General features: G+C 35.0%; 1 protein-coding gene across 1 annotated transcript in view; it reads right to left on the bottom strand.

Moving 5' to 3' along the window:
• LOC136037012 (eukaryotic initiation factor 4A-I-like) overlaps positions 1-14566 on the bottom strand; it is a 39077-nt gene extending 24511 nt beyond the window's left edge. The window contains exons 1-3 of the mRNA XM_065719427.1: positions 14374-14566; positions 3298-3382; positions 135-282 (exon numbers count right to left, since the gene is read on the bottom strand). Coding sequence (XP_065575499.1) covers positions 135-282; positions 3298-3382; positions 14374-14396 — 256 coding nt within the window. The 5' untranslated portion in view covers positions 14397-14566. The remainder of the gene's footprint in view (positions 1-134; positions 283-3297; positions 3383-14373) is intronic.
• Positions 14567-15255: the final 689 nt, after the last annotated feature.

Below are 15255 nucleotides of genomic sequence, written 5' to 3'. Positions count from 1 at the left end.
GATAGAAGAGAATATTCATTTCTTAAATATAAACAAAACCAAGCCAATGCCAGCTTATTGTAAAGTATATGGCCCCTAATGGCTTTAAGTGGTAAGGAATGTAATATAAGATAAAAACAAAAGATATAGCTCACCAGATTGGGCTTGGGCTATTACATCATTTCCTTCAACACACGGAAGAATTGCCCTCTGCTGGATAGCTGAAGGTCTTTCAAAACCATATGAATATATACCACGAAGAAGTTCAGTTTTCAAACCCATTTTATCAAAGCTATCGCAGACCTAAAACACAAATTAAGATATTCAGTTACATCATAAGTAGATATAAAAAGGTTATTTGCTTCGATACCTCAAAGCTAAGAAGCACGACAATGTAGAATAAGCCTAAAAGTAAATAGAACAACAAAAATTCACTCAGTAAGTACTGCTTAAAGCTCAATATGCTACGATAAAAAAAAGCAATAAAATCATGGATGAAAAGAGCATAAGACTTTACAAAGGAACTATAGTATGTTTTCATTGGCTAAGCAAAAATTTCATGGAGGATGAATCTACCAGCATTCTATACAGTAGAGCTTGAATTTGTAAGTTATCTTGATAAAGAAGAGGAATGTGACAATGAAAGGTACACTATACACATTTGAGTCTCACATTGATGGTAACTTAATGTTGTCTCATTTCCCAAAAAATTGGTGAAGTAGTAGCCCATACTATACTCAAGTGGCTGAAGGAATAAACAAGACCAATTTCTTAAGTGCTTTTTGAATATTTTCAATATTGCATGTCTAATTTTTGACAAAATCTGGTCAAACTCTTATCTACTGAAAAATTTTGCACTTGGGACACTTTAAAACACGCTTAATAAATCATTTACCATCCTAAAATGTGTTAATTAAAACTTTCATCAGCAGTAAAAGCTAAAATTGGTTTGCTGTGCTAATGACATGGAATTGAACTAAATAATGGCAACTCTGACACAAAATATTTGCCATTTTAAAAACACTCCTGATGATCCTGCCTCACTTTACAACAACATTTTATATAATTATTAATATGATTTTTGCAGATAACATCCCTGGAAGGCTATGCTAACTTAATGAAATTTAGTTATATGTTCATTATTCATGTATTTTAGTTTTATGTCTTGTTTATCTGTTTCTGTTCTGTTTATTTTTCAGTCTTTTTTCTTTATTTGTGAAAGATTTTTGAAGTAGTTTCAATTTAATATAAATTAGTTTTAATTGTAGTCCAGGACAGAAATTCAACTTTCTGAACTAAATAATGAAAGAATTGAACTAAATAATGGCAACTCTGACACAAAATATTTGCCAATTTAAAAACGCTCCTCATGACCATGCCTTACTTTACAACAACATTTCATATAATTATTAATATAATTTTGCAGACAACATCCCTGGAAGGCTATGCTTACTTAATGAAATTTAGTTGTGTGTTGATTATTCATAAATTTTAGTTTTATGTCTTGTTTATCTGTTTCCGTTTTGTTTATTTCTCATTCTTTATCTTTACTTGTGAAAGGTTTTTGAAATAATTCCAATTCAATATAAATTAGTTATAATTGTAGTCCATGACAGCAATTCGACTTTGTGAACCTTTCTATAGCCATTGATAAGAAAAAGTTAAACAGCTAGGTCATAGCTACTTGAAATACAAGAAAATAAATACATTACATCACTATCTGATTTACAGCATTAATTTATATCATAATAATTACAAATATAGTACAAACTTAACAATTATGTGGATCAACCTAGCACTAACTCTTTTCTAATAAATGAAAATGGTTTAAAAACAATAAAATCTGTGTATTTCCAGGAAATGCAAAGTTGCATCAAAAGAAACTTAAACCCTTAATTGAAGTCCAAATTTCTCAAAATGAAAATTAAATCAAATTAACCAATTAGGGCCGCCCATTCACGTAAAAATGTGTGGAGGGCAACCTTTTTAATGGAGATTAGAATTTTGAAAATCACTGGAGGAATCTAAACTCAGTGGGCATCAAACCATGTTAAATATAGTAAAAATTCATATCTCAGTCACTCACTATGTTAAGATTAACAGACATTCATCTTATCAGTATCCTAGTCTCTTTAAAAGGAGACTTTATCTGACTACAAACTTGGAGGAATCTACTCTCAGAGTATACAACTAACCATTTTAGATACAGTAAAAATTCATCTTTCAGTCTCCCAATTTGTCAAGATCAAAAAATTATTAAATTTTTGTTTAAAAATTAAAGTTTTTTTTTCAAAATCATAAAATGTTGGTCTTATGCATATATTTTGTCTGTTAAGCAAATACAACATTTAATTGCCCAAAATTGAAGATACACAATTGTAAATTGCATGCACTGGACATATAGAAAATTTATAAATCCTATATAATCACTATTGCAAATTTGTCTTTAATTGTCACAAAGTGAAAGTTCTGAGTGAACCACATATCAACCCCTAGAAACTATCAATATTTCATTGATAATTGATGATCAATAAAAATCAATTTGACAGTCCCAGCGAAATGTTAGCCTGCCAGTTAAAGGTGAATTACCTTATATTTTTCATAAATTTGACTATTTTAACATACATAACAGATAGCAAATAAGTGCATTGCATTTGACAAATTAATTTTGATTCATGATGCAAAAGACCATTTTTTTTGTTGTTTCCTTGTTTCCACAAGTTTCCTTGTTTTCCCCTGATTGAATAAGTGGCCGATGTTTGTTAGGGTCAGGAACAAGATGGCAGAGGTTTGGGTCAGAAGAAGCTACAAAGGTACCTTGCTTCAATAGAATTTAAATTCATCCTCTATTTCAATTAGTGGAATATATCCTGGATTAACTAACTAATTTACCAAAATATAACTACCAGAGAATAAAAATTCCACCCTTAGAGAGCAGAAAAGCAATAGTTTTCAACCTGAAATTTTAAACTCTTATCAAATACAATTTTCTCAATGATTGTTTTTCAAGAGATGTTTTTTCTCAGAAATTTAGTAAACGGCTAATATAATAAAGATTTAAAATGTAGCATACTTGCTTGATTTTTTTTTCTTTTTTAGAATTCCAGTTTTAACATTATTACTGTTTAGATCTCAAAAGGCCTATTCAAAGCACTTCTTTTTTAAGTCAAAATGAAGCTCAAGACAAATTTTAAGGCTCAAACATTACATTTACAAGAGAATAAAAACATCTTTACATAAGATTTTTGCTTTCTTAAACTTCAGCTATTTTTTAAGCATAGTTTTTTCTTCCTTCAAATATCTAAAGAATAAGAATACCTTGTCATAATTTGTTTCAATAGTCCCCTCCACATCCATTCCAGCTGGACCATTATAATCTTGTCCTCCATTGGAGGTAGTCTCTCTGAAAAAAAAAAAAAACATGCTAAAGCAAGTCACAAAACAAGTTTGTTTTCAATAGTACCAGAACAACCATAGATATTTTGCAAATGTCAATAATCATACATATAATTTAGAGGGGGGAGGGGTCCTACAAAGAGCAAAATAGACCAGAATATACAAAAATTGCAATATACTGTAGTGTCTGGGAAATATATGAAACATTTCTGAAAAAAAACTTCTAACTTATTACACATTAACCTCCTCCCAGACAACTTTCAGACTCATACCCATTCCTGGAAATGCATGTAGGTACCCATGCCTCTGTGCATGTTGATGCCTGAATATAATACTAATTGCTGATCTTCTGCTTAACTTTTCGTCAAAGATGTGCTTTTTAGCACACAGACATGACCCTTTTTTAAATCTAAGTTATAGTTGATGCAACTTGGAAAACATCATTGATAGATGCAAGATGTTAACAGATGTTAACTTGATGCACAGATGTTAACTTAGGAGAGGGGGGGTCCTACAAAGAGCCAAGAAGACCAGAATATACAAATATTTGAATATATTGTAGTGTCAGGGAAATATATGAGATTTTTCTGAAAAAAAAAACATTCTAACTAATTACACACTAAACTTCCCCCCTACAACTTTCAGGCTCATACCCTTTCCTGGAAATGCATGTGAGTACCCATGCCTTTGTGCATCATGTTGCCTGAATATGTTACTAATTGCTGGTTTTCAGCTCAACTTTCTGTTAAAGATGTTTATTTTAGCTCACAGACATGACCCTTTTTTGAATTTAAGTTATAGTTGATGCAACTTGGAAAACATCACCGATAGATGCTAAGTGGACATTAGCAAATTCACCATTGTTCATATCGTTGCTGTTATGCATAAAAACTGGCATTTTCAGCCTTCTGAAATAATTGTTGAAAGCTGCTTACTGTTCTGCATTCAAAGGAGGATCAGCTTGCCATTGTGTGTTCAATTCAATGCTACTGATCCTCCCTTTGAAACGAAACATTTTTGGCATTTATCCCAATGTGCAAAAATGTCTTATATGCTGCCTTTCAGCACAACCACAATGACACCTTTGCTGAAAAATCAACACACAGCAAGGATCAGCTGCTGCAAAGGACTTGACAAAAAAATATGACTCTGTAAATTTTGTAATAAGAAAAGTGACAAGTCATAGGCAAACAGAGCAACAACAGACATACAGAGATTATTTCTGCTAGTTCATCACTATAATTAACCTCTAAGAGTCCAAAAAACTATATTAATGGCAGAGTAGGGTCTACTGGACACAATATCCCTATACCTTCTTCAGCCTTCTGAAGGCATTTTCAGCCTTCTGAAATAATTGTTGAAAGCTGCTTACTGTTCTGCATTCAAAGGAGAATCAGCATGCCATTGTATGTTCAATATCAATTCAATCTTCCTCACTTACATTATGCTACTGATCCTCCCTTTGAAACAAAGATTTTTGGTATTTATCCCAACGTGCAATTTATCCCAATTATTTATCAAAAATGTGTTATATGCTGCCTTTCAGCATAACCAAAATGACACCATTGCTAGAAAAGTTCAACACCCAGCAGGGATCAGCTGCTACAAACGACTTGAAAAAAACCAAACTCTACTCATTTTGTAACTAGAAAAGTGACAAAGTCAAAGGCAACTAGGGCAATGACAGACATACAGAGGATTATTTTTACTAGTTCGTCATTATAATTAACCTCTAAGAGCCCAAAAACTATATTAATTGCAGAGTAGGGTCTACTGAACCCAAAATCGCTAAACTTTCTTACTGGGTAGAGATCTAGAAATTTAGTGTATTCAGGACATGGATTTAGTTGAACTACAATCAACTCAAGCTACCATTCACTTTGCAGCTATAGCTACTCAAATTTATACAACTCAACTTTAGTTCATTTGCTGAAATTTTTGACAAAGATGGTCTTAGGATATTTGAAATTAGATAGGTTGACTAAATAAAACTTTGAGGAATATTTTCAGAGCCTAAACAATGCCCTGGGAAGGTCTTTCAAATCATTAACATCCACCCCTTCTCTCCTTAAAGTGCATCAGTACCTTTAGAACTTACATAAACTTTGCATTACAAAAATCCACCTTTTGGGTATAGATCTACAGCATAAGTGAGGCCTATGGAAAGTGTTTTGAGCCTCATAACTTTTCTAAATCCCAATTTAAGAAATTTTATAAAACTTTAAAATTTTGCCTTAAATTTAATAAAGAAACCAAATAAGACTCAAGATTCTAGGCCCAAATCAATTGAGACATCAAGCCTGACTCCTAGCTGACCAAAGTACTAGCATCTTTGAGCTCACAGATTATAATATCTTTTTGCTTCACCAAGGTGATAAGGTCTTACAGATTTAATTGTTTGTTTCATTAAGGTTTTCTCCCAGAAAAACTTGTAGAAACCACCCTTTTAGATACAAACAGGTTACCAAGCTACTAGACAATGGCCTTCCTGTTGATTTGATTCATTTAGACCAAGCCGAAGTATTAGAGAAGGTCCCTCATAATCAGCCTTTTTATAAGTTAACAGCAGTAGGAATCAGCAAAGATTTGGTAGATTGCCTAATAGGCTTCCTGGTCAGCAGATTCAGACTGTCTGACTACAGAAGAGACAGCAAATGTACCTATTCACAACCTTGCAAAATCCTAAGTAGTGTTACCCAAGGAACTCTTCTTGGATCCACAATGTTTCTTCTATATTTCAATGACATGATACCCAAAGTCAGTAGCCACTTAACCCTTTGCACTGATGATCAAAAGCTATTTTGTTTACCCAAAAAATGATTAATTCAATCTAATCTTAATCATATGCAGACAGGTGGCTTCTCTTTTCTAATGTATCCAAGTGTGTCACCATTCATTTTAGCCACAATAATCCTCAGCACCAATATACGATGAATGGTACCTCGTTTTATTCCTAACTTGCCCCAGTAGTAAAAACCTGAGGGTCAGTATAGATAACCTTTGAAGTTTCACAAACTGCCTCCAGAGCAAATTCAAGCCTTGGACTTACTGAAGAAACTTTTACTAGCCAATCATGTGGAATCTTTCATTCTTGTACTTGTCACCCTAAAACTACCATTTTAGGCCTTCCACAGTAGGTGCAGTAGCATGCTACTGACACATAAATATGTCAAACAGCCCCCAAAAAGCTCTTAACTCAATTACCTAAAGGAAGTAAAACACAAAGTGACTCTACAAACCTTCATAAGCCAAAAGCAAACTGAAGAATTATAGAAGATTTTTTTTTTCCACCAAAGGGTCACCAATTACTGGAACTGTTTAAGTAAGAAGACCACACCTTTAACATCAGTCAGAGTTTTCAAAATGAGACTTGCCAAAAACTGGGAGGCCAAACCTTTGAGATAAAACTGGAGCTACTTGTCACTTGTGTCTCTTAAATAGTTATTAGCATGTATGTATACATAAAGGAGTTGAGCTAGGATGCTGCTCGTTATACCCAACCAACTCACTAACTATCAGAACAGATGTTATGCAACACTGTCTACTTGAAACAATAGAAGATTAATCCCCTTGATCATACATATCTGTGGTCACAGTTACCAATTGGGCTTAAATTGCATCTATCCTAGTTGGAAGACATTTCACTGGGCTGTACTGTAGTCAGTGCTGTCACTTACTTGAAGTACTTTTACTTGAAGTACTACTTAAGTAAAATTTTCCATTACTTGTACTTGTACTTAAGTAAAAACTCTAGGGTGTACTTATTACTTGATATTTAAGTAAGATTACGAAATACTTATTACTTAAGATACTTTTAATGTACTTGTTTTTCAAATACTTTTGTGTGCGTGTGTTTTGGCAATGTACAAAAAAACATTGCGCAATAGAGACATCTATTATCAAAAACCGTAACAAGTTGCTGAGAACAGATGCTGGTGAATAAACCGAATTCCCGACAGCATGTTTAAAGAAGAAGCAGGACCTTTTATATCATAAGCGTCTTTAATCTCAAACTAACTGAAAAGTCAGCATGGCCAAACAGCTTCCATTTATACTCCAAGGGAGGTACTTTACTGTGAAGGGGGAAATTGACCAAGACGGGTCTGTGAATGCATCCTGCCAGTTTTGCCCCAACAAAACTGTAAAGGGACACATACATGCAACGACCAACTTCCACAAGCATTTGAAGGTAAATAACTCCTATTTGTATTTATGTCATGTGTCTTTTTTCTTTAGTGTCATAGTTAGCCTTATTCCATCAATTAATAAGCCACTCCATCACTCCAGGGACTGATGGCCCATTGGTAAATGTCAACTTTCGTTCCAAGCGCTCTAAAATGTGTATTACTACATATAGCAAGGTTCTTATTTTGTTTCTTTGTCATTATTACAGAAGCACATCCATTTTTTTGCTGTCTAAAATCCCCCTCCAACGAAACTAAAAATACGTAAAGTAGGCTTGTGGTAAATTTATGGCAGTTCATATAGGGTAAGATGGCCAGTACTGGGACACTTAAATCACTCTGCCTATTCTGGGACAGAATCTTTGGTTGGATTGCAACATGTCCAATACTGGGACAAAAGACAACAGGATTTTTGGAAGCAACCCAGAAAAATGTATACATTGGGTGTCCAAGATTAATTCTTTTGTCCCCAGAAAAAATCCCTTGTTTTGTGCTAAATGTTGCCTAAATACTGTAGTCCATGAGTGTTTAATTTTTGTCATCTTGTCAACTTTTGGATGGTGGAAAAAATCCATCAAGATAGGTTTTTGGGATCCGTCTGTCTGTCCGTCCATCTGGGCAATGGATAGCGAAATCAAGAGAACCGCCAGTTGGATTAAAATTGAACTATAGGTGCCCAAGACCATAAGACATTAAATTTGAAGATGAAGACCCTGGCTCAAATAGGAGGAGGGGGAGGGGCTTTAAGTGGTACAAAAGTTATTTTTCGTTTAACTCAGTTTAACTTGCGAATGAAGTAATGGATCTCAATGAAAGATAAGCCAAAGATGCCAAATACCATAAGACACATGGTACTTGTAGATGAAGACCCTAGCTTAATTAGGGCGAGGGGTACGGGACTTTAAGTGCTGAAAAAAGTTGAGTTTTTCATTTAATTCAGTGCAACTTGCAAATGGAATGATGGATATCAATGAAAATTGAACCAAAGATGCCCAAAACCATGAGACGCATCAAGTTTTGAGATGAAAACCCTAGCGCAAATAAAACGAGGGTGAGTGGTTTTTAAGTTCAGAAAAATTGAGGTTTTTGTTTAATTTAGTATAACTTGCAAATGGAGCAACAGATCCAAATGAAAGCTAGACCAAAGATGCCTAAGATTAGGGATTATACCAAATTCTGATATTACAAACCGAATTTCAAACAGGGCGAGGGTGGCGGTCTCAAGTTTTAAGAAAGTTGACTTTGCCTTCAATTTAGTAGGGCCTATAACTTATGGATGGAGTGACGAATCTGATATCAGATTCGTCTGAATACCTGAATTTGTATGAATGAATTTGACACAATACCACCGCATTGGATCCCGCTAGAATTCACCAGACCTGTTGTTCTTGCTCTATAGAATCTTTTATTTTCAGGCAGGTCATCCCACCACATACACTGAGTTTATAGCTACAAATTCAAGAAAATCACGGAAGCGAAAACAAAGTGAAATTCGGGAAAATGTATCAGATGAAACTGAAAATGAAACTGTAAAAGGGGAATTCTTTGGAAAGAAGCTAAGATACACGAAAGAACAAGCTAACCAGTTGATCATGGACTATGTTGTGACGGATATGTGACCATTAAGCACTGTGAATAGTGAAGCTTTCAAAAGCATGATTTTAAGCCTCAATCTGTATGTTGGCCCAATAATGTCTAGAGAGACGTTAGCAAAAAAGATCAACCAATTGCTGTTCAATACAAAGAAAAGAATTACTGAGATTTTGGAGAAAACTGATTACATCACAAGGACTTGCAATATCTGGTCTAGCAGCAACCGGAGTTTCATGGGTGTTACTGCTCATGTCTTAGATGGTAACAATCATTTTTTGCCAATGATTCTTGCTGTTAGAAGATTTACAGGTTCACATACGTTTGACAGAATAACTGAAATGATCTTCAGCATTTTTTGAGAGTACAGTTTGGACACCAATTTAGAAAAAGTGAGAGCTATTGTGACGGACAATGCATCAAATTTTGTAAAAGCATTCAAACAAAATGCAAAGCTTACCATTGAGCCACAGATTGAAGAAGGTGACTCGGATACAGACATTGATTTTCAAGAGGGTGAGCCAGATAATATCGAGACAACTGATTTGCACGAAATTTTTGATACTTATGGATGTGTTGGTTTAGTGTCACCATCAGTCAACATAAGTGAATCTGCTACCACAACTTTTTCCATTGTATGTGAAGATAGTGGCAGTGTGAATCACGCTTTAGCTTCTAACAAAAAACTAGGAACGGAAACTATGAGTGAAAACAGTGACCATGTTCATAAGTTTACAGGTGAAGGGTCTGAGTACGAGCTGGAGATGTATTTGCCACAGCATTTTCGCTGTTGCAGCCACACGCTGAACCTGTTGGCAACAACTGATGCAAAGCACGCCTTAGAAAAAGACCTTAACTTCAGGAGAGCACTGTTAAACGTCAGAGCAAAGTGTCAGTCAGTGTGGAATTCATTAAGCCACAGCTCAAAGAATAACGATCTTGTCATGGATGTTTTTGAGAAAAGTTAATTCGCCCTAATGCTACAAGATGGAACTCTGAATATGATGCACTGAAAAGAATTCTTGAATGCCAACAAGCTGGAAAACTGACCACAGTTTGCGACGTACTAAAGAAACCAAGATTTAAGCAAAATGAGATAGACTTTCTAATCGAATATGTCTCTGTACTGGAACCCAATAGCCCTTGACATGCTCCAGGTAGAAGACAAAGCTTTCTTTGGGATAATTTTCCCTACTGTTTGGTCACTGGAAAGAAAGCTGCAAAAGCTCCAGCTTTCTGTCAAGTATACAAAGGCACTGGTTGGGACCCTGTTAGAAGGACTTAAGCAAAGGTTTCCATTCCTCTGTGGACATCCATCTCTTTATGCTGACTACCACCTGGCCACCAGTTCTCATCCCTATTTCAAAGATAAATTTGTAAGAGATGAAGACAGGGAGACTGTTGTGAGAATGCTTGTGAATGAGGCCAAGACATTAGGAAGTAAACAGAGTACCAGCAAAGACATAGTTGAATTTGAGTTACTGAGATCTCCACAGAATTTCTTTGAAATGTCTGACGAAGAGGAAGCCACCATTCAGTCGGATGAAATGAAAACAACAAGAGTTGAAGTCTTGCGTTATCTAAGTGACTCTAGACAAAATGTGTCAGTTTTGAGACACTATCCTATGGTGGAGTTGGTTTTTCAGAAGTTCAACTGCATACCACCTACATCAGCGCCAGTGGAGCGTCTTTTTTCGAAGGGGGGGGGGGTGATTCTCTGTCCAAGGCGTAGCTCCTTGGCAGATCACAGGTTCGAAAGCCTGGTTCTTCTCAAAGCTAATAGGAGCCTAAAAATTTGAATGTTATGTGCCAACTTTTTATTCCTTGTGCATTAAAATTTTTCAGTGTTAAAGATTTCTCAGTTGACAGAGGGGCTATTGTGGTATTGGCCTCTTACGTTCGTTTATACAAATAGGTGGGGTTAAACGTGAAGAAGAGCTCCTGATTCGCTCGGCTCAAGTATTAACCACGGGGTTGTGTTTAGTTTCTGAAAAACAGATACATGTACTAAAGAAATACCTGCATGCCGGCTTTCAATAAAGACCTAGCCCTACTAGTAAACAGGGGATTACCTGGGATGTGTCAATAAAATTAGACTGTCTTAGTCAGAAAAGATTTAGTCAGTAGATTCCCAATTTCTAGAATAAGGCTTATTATCTTACATATAGTTTACCCATAATCTGGAAAATCAGAAGCAAAAAATATCCCTTTTTCAGAATTGAAAAGCTGTAGTGAAGCTTTAAGATTTTTTAGTCTGGGTCTCATAATTTCATGATTTTTAAATCTACCCATGGCTTGCCAAAAGCCTAGAAATAATCCTTTTCCAAAATGAGCCATACTGAAGCCAACCTTAAACCAAATATTCCATCCCCGGAGAAAGACTACTTTTTTATTCTTTTTTTCTTGGGAGATTTTTGATTTAATTTCATGGTTTTTGCCACTTCGTGGTGTGAAAACTACTCCTAGAAATAGATAGGTTGCAACTTCTGCAGTTTGACCAACTGTATGGAATGCGTCTGAATCAGCGGGCTTGCTGCAGGCCAGTGATTTACCAATATACGTTTGTAGAGAGTTTTACTGACCATCTGAATTGACTACGCAGCATGCGGCTTGCTTGATTGAAAACCAGACATGTAGGAAGTAGATGCCATACATTTTCATTGTGCATCTGAAATGTAACTTGAAAACTTGAGGCAGTTTCCTTGCAAAGGCGCCGAGGGTGATAAATGTCACCAAAATAGTAGTAGTAGTAGTAGGCAGGTTCAATAGCAAAACTTGACAGCTACCAATGATTTGCTTGATAAATCAAACTATAAACATTGACTCTTATTGTACATATCAACGAAAACCGGGACAAAAGAATTATCATATCAGTTTGTTCTTGCTTTAACAGGAGCTAACTTATTTGCTTTCTCGTTCTTGATGGTAGAGGTTGATCAAGTAGAATGTCATGGTTCTAAGATTTAGAAAGCAAGAACTTTCCAAAACTCATTATCAGTGTTTCATATCAATTTTGGAGTGACGACAGTCCAAGCACTTTCAGAACCTTTTTGTAGGGGATGTCACAGTGGCCCAAGATGATCAATACCACTCACTTCTGAACCAATTTAAGCTCCTAACAAAGATATGCTGTTCTAAGTGCTGAGGTCGCCCAAACAGGGCAAATATATTCCAGAATGGGGTGGATGTACTTTATGTATGCATTCTTGATACTCTCTGTGTTTGCACTGAACCTAAGCATACCATTTAAAGTCAGTAGACTAGCATTTGCACTTTTAATCACGTTTTGATATGTGCAGCAAAGCTGAAGTCATATGAATCAAGACTTCATTTTTGTACTATTCTTTTCTTTCAGCACACTGACAGCCAGTGACCTTCAGCTAGCTGCCAAAAGTGTGAATTTTTGCTGCTCTTTTTATTGAGCTTTGATTTCTCTAATTAAAAAAGTCTGCAACTGACTCAATTGACTCCTTACTTTTAAATTTGTGTTTTTTTTGCTAAGGTTTTTGCTTATTGAAGAATGGACTATGTTATTATCTTTTATCTGTTTTAAAGCCAATCCTAAGTTTGTTTTTCTATTTTCCCGATTTTTTTAACCACTCCCAAACGTTTCAAAATAACCCTGTATTTCTTCAAACATGCCAGATTTGACTGAACACTAATCACCAGAAGTTTTTTTGGCTGCACTTAATTGTTTTGACAGTCTTTTGCATTTCAAGCCATTGTGTTGAAAATCGGTTCAGATTAATTGGGCTCATGCACTAATTTGTTTTGCTCTATAGGTAATATTCACTTGCAAGAATCACTATTCAACCAACTTTGTTTCACCATGGCCTTCCTATAGCCAAAGAATCTTTTAAAACAAATTTAATCTTGAACTGAAAAACTGTACAATCTCTATTCTCTTGGAAGGCAGTTCTTCAAATCAACAGAACATAAATGTAACATTTAACTAATTGCTCTGATACACCTGTCTCACTGGGTTAAACTCAAAAGTGAAAGTGGATAATTAGCATTGATGGATGCATGAGTTTTTTCATTATCTTTCAACTTCCTACTATACAGAAATTACCAATGATGACTGGAATTAGTATTTCCAATATAATTTCATTTATATTGTACAGCTCTAACATTTCCCTTAGCTTCAAAACCCTGCCCACTTCACTCATTTTTAGTTTGCCCTCTGGAGGAGGGGTCAAACAGAAATGGATGCACTTCAAGAACTAGCATTTCCAAGTGCTTTAAACTGAAAACTATGCTGCTTTGAAGCATAGGTTCCAGTTTAGACAGCTTGTGATGAAACTATACATTTACCCATAGACATGTGAGGAGGGTTAACATGATAGCTTGGCATTATCTTCCCAGTGTGTTTTTGCCCTGAATTCTCTAATGTAGGTTTTATTCTCCTAACCTAGCCACTTTCCAAGATAGAAAAAAGTATAGCTTGTCAGAATATTATCAGAGACTACACTATTGTCCAGTGCACCTCCTCAGAATTGTTTATGGATAAAATATTCAAGCTTATCACACTCTTATTAAGAAAACTCAAACATGTCCAATGGTGGAACAATCCATAATCTATGTGGTAAGATAGGGTAAGATGACCAGTAGGCTACTGGGACACTTTGATCACTCTGCCTATTCTGGGACAGAATCTTTGATTGGATTACAACATGTCCAATACTGGGACAAAAGACATTAATCTTGGACACCCAATCTATACATTTTTCTGGGTTGCTTCCAAAAAACCTGTTGTCTTTTGTCCCAGTATTGGACATGTTGCAATCCAACCAAAGATTCTGTCCCAGAATAGGCAGAGTGATTGAAGTGTCCCAGTACTGGTTGTCTTACCCTATAGAGTTCTGACCATTGAAGTAGTGAATAACTGTCTGACTAGCCTACTGGGTGTCTTACCTGGGCTCAGTCTAACAAAGCAAAAATGCTTCTTTGCTTTTAATAAGAGCTGCTAATATTTCAATTAACGTGAGCCTAGTCTACTTCTCCCTCGAAGTATTTATTTTTTGACTAAATAACAAATACAGCAAACAATATCCTAGAAACACACTAGCCTATGGTTTATATGGTAGCAATTGGAAAATAATTAAAACTTGACAGTAATTAGCATCTCTTGGAAACTACAGGCCTCTAGCAATGACAGCTAACCCACTGAAAGAGTAAAATGACGCTTCCAAAACTTCCCTTTTTTAAAATATATTAATTTTACCTAGTTAAATCTTTCGTAGACATCTTAACAAGAATTTATGCAATCCAATAACTGATGTTCCAAAAATGCAGGCTCCAAAGAGAAGGCGTATCTTTATAATTTTTAACAGAATACAAGAAACAAAAATATGGCTAGATACACTTTTAGTTCTAATTGCAAGAAAAATAGGAACTACTTAAGTGATTGATGAAAATAGTGATTCGAGTCTGCCATCTATACTATTACTAAATAACATTGAAGGAATGGAAGCACGTAGATTTTTTCGGTCACCAATTTCAGCAGCTCAGTTGGCAAACAACATCAGTACAAATGCAATGCCATTACATGGACATCTCTAGTCAGCTATAGGTTATAAATAGTAGTATGATTGAACCCAACTTATTATTTAGTTTTTCATTACTATCGAATTCTAGAATTTTAATATTTTTTTTATCAAAAAAATTTTGTTAAATTTTAAAACTTTCACTATTAAATTATGTAACTTTTTTATTATTAAATATTTATTTATTATTATTATTATTTAGTTTTTTTAATTTTACAGCTGGAAAAATGGAAACGATTGAGGATTTTTTATAATCACGATGAAATTCTGCCCAGGTTTTGAAAATCAGAACCGAAAACTAGAAAATTTGTCGTGCTTTTGAAAGAGATTACCCAAATAATTTACCAAAATCATGGATAATTTCTTTAGTTCAGTACAGAATGGTTACTTTCATTAGCCATCTGATGATGGATTAAAGAGAATATCTGAAAATCCTAGAAGTACAAGAGTCATTAAATAGCTGGCGTAGAGCTATTCATCTACAGATACAAATAATGCATTTATACTACGTTACAAATTCATATACTAAATAATAGTATACGTTCTAAAATACTGCAAAA

The sequence above is a fragment of the Artemia franciscana genome, chromosome 16 (genome assembly GCF_032884065.1).
Source record: "Artemia franciscana chromosome 16, ASM3288406v1, whole genome shotgun sequence".
NCBI classification, from domain to species: Eukaryota; Metazoa; Arthropoda; class Branchiopoda; order Anostraca; family Artemiidae; genus Artemia; species Artemia franciscana.
This window is presented reverse-complemented; position numbering and strand designations above follow the sequence as displayed.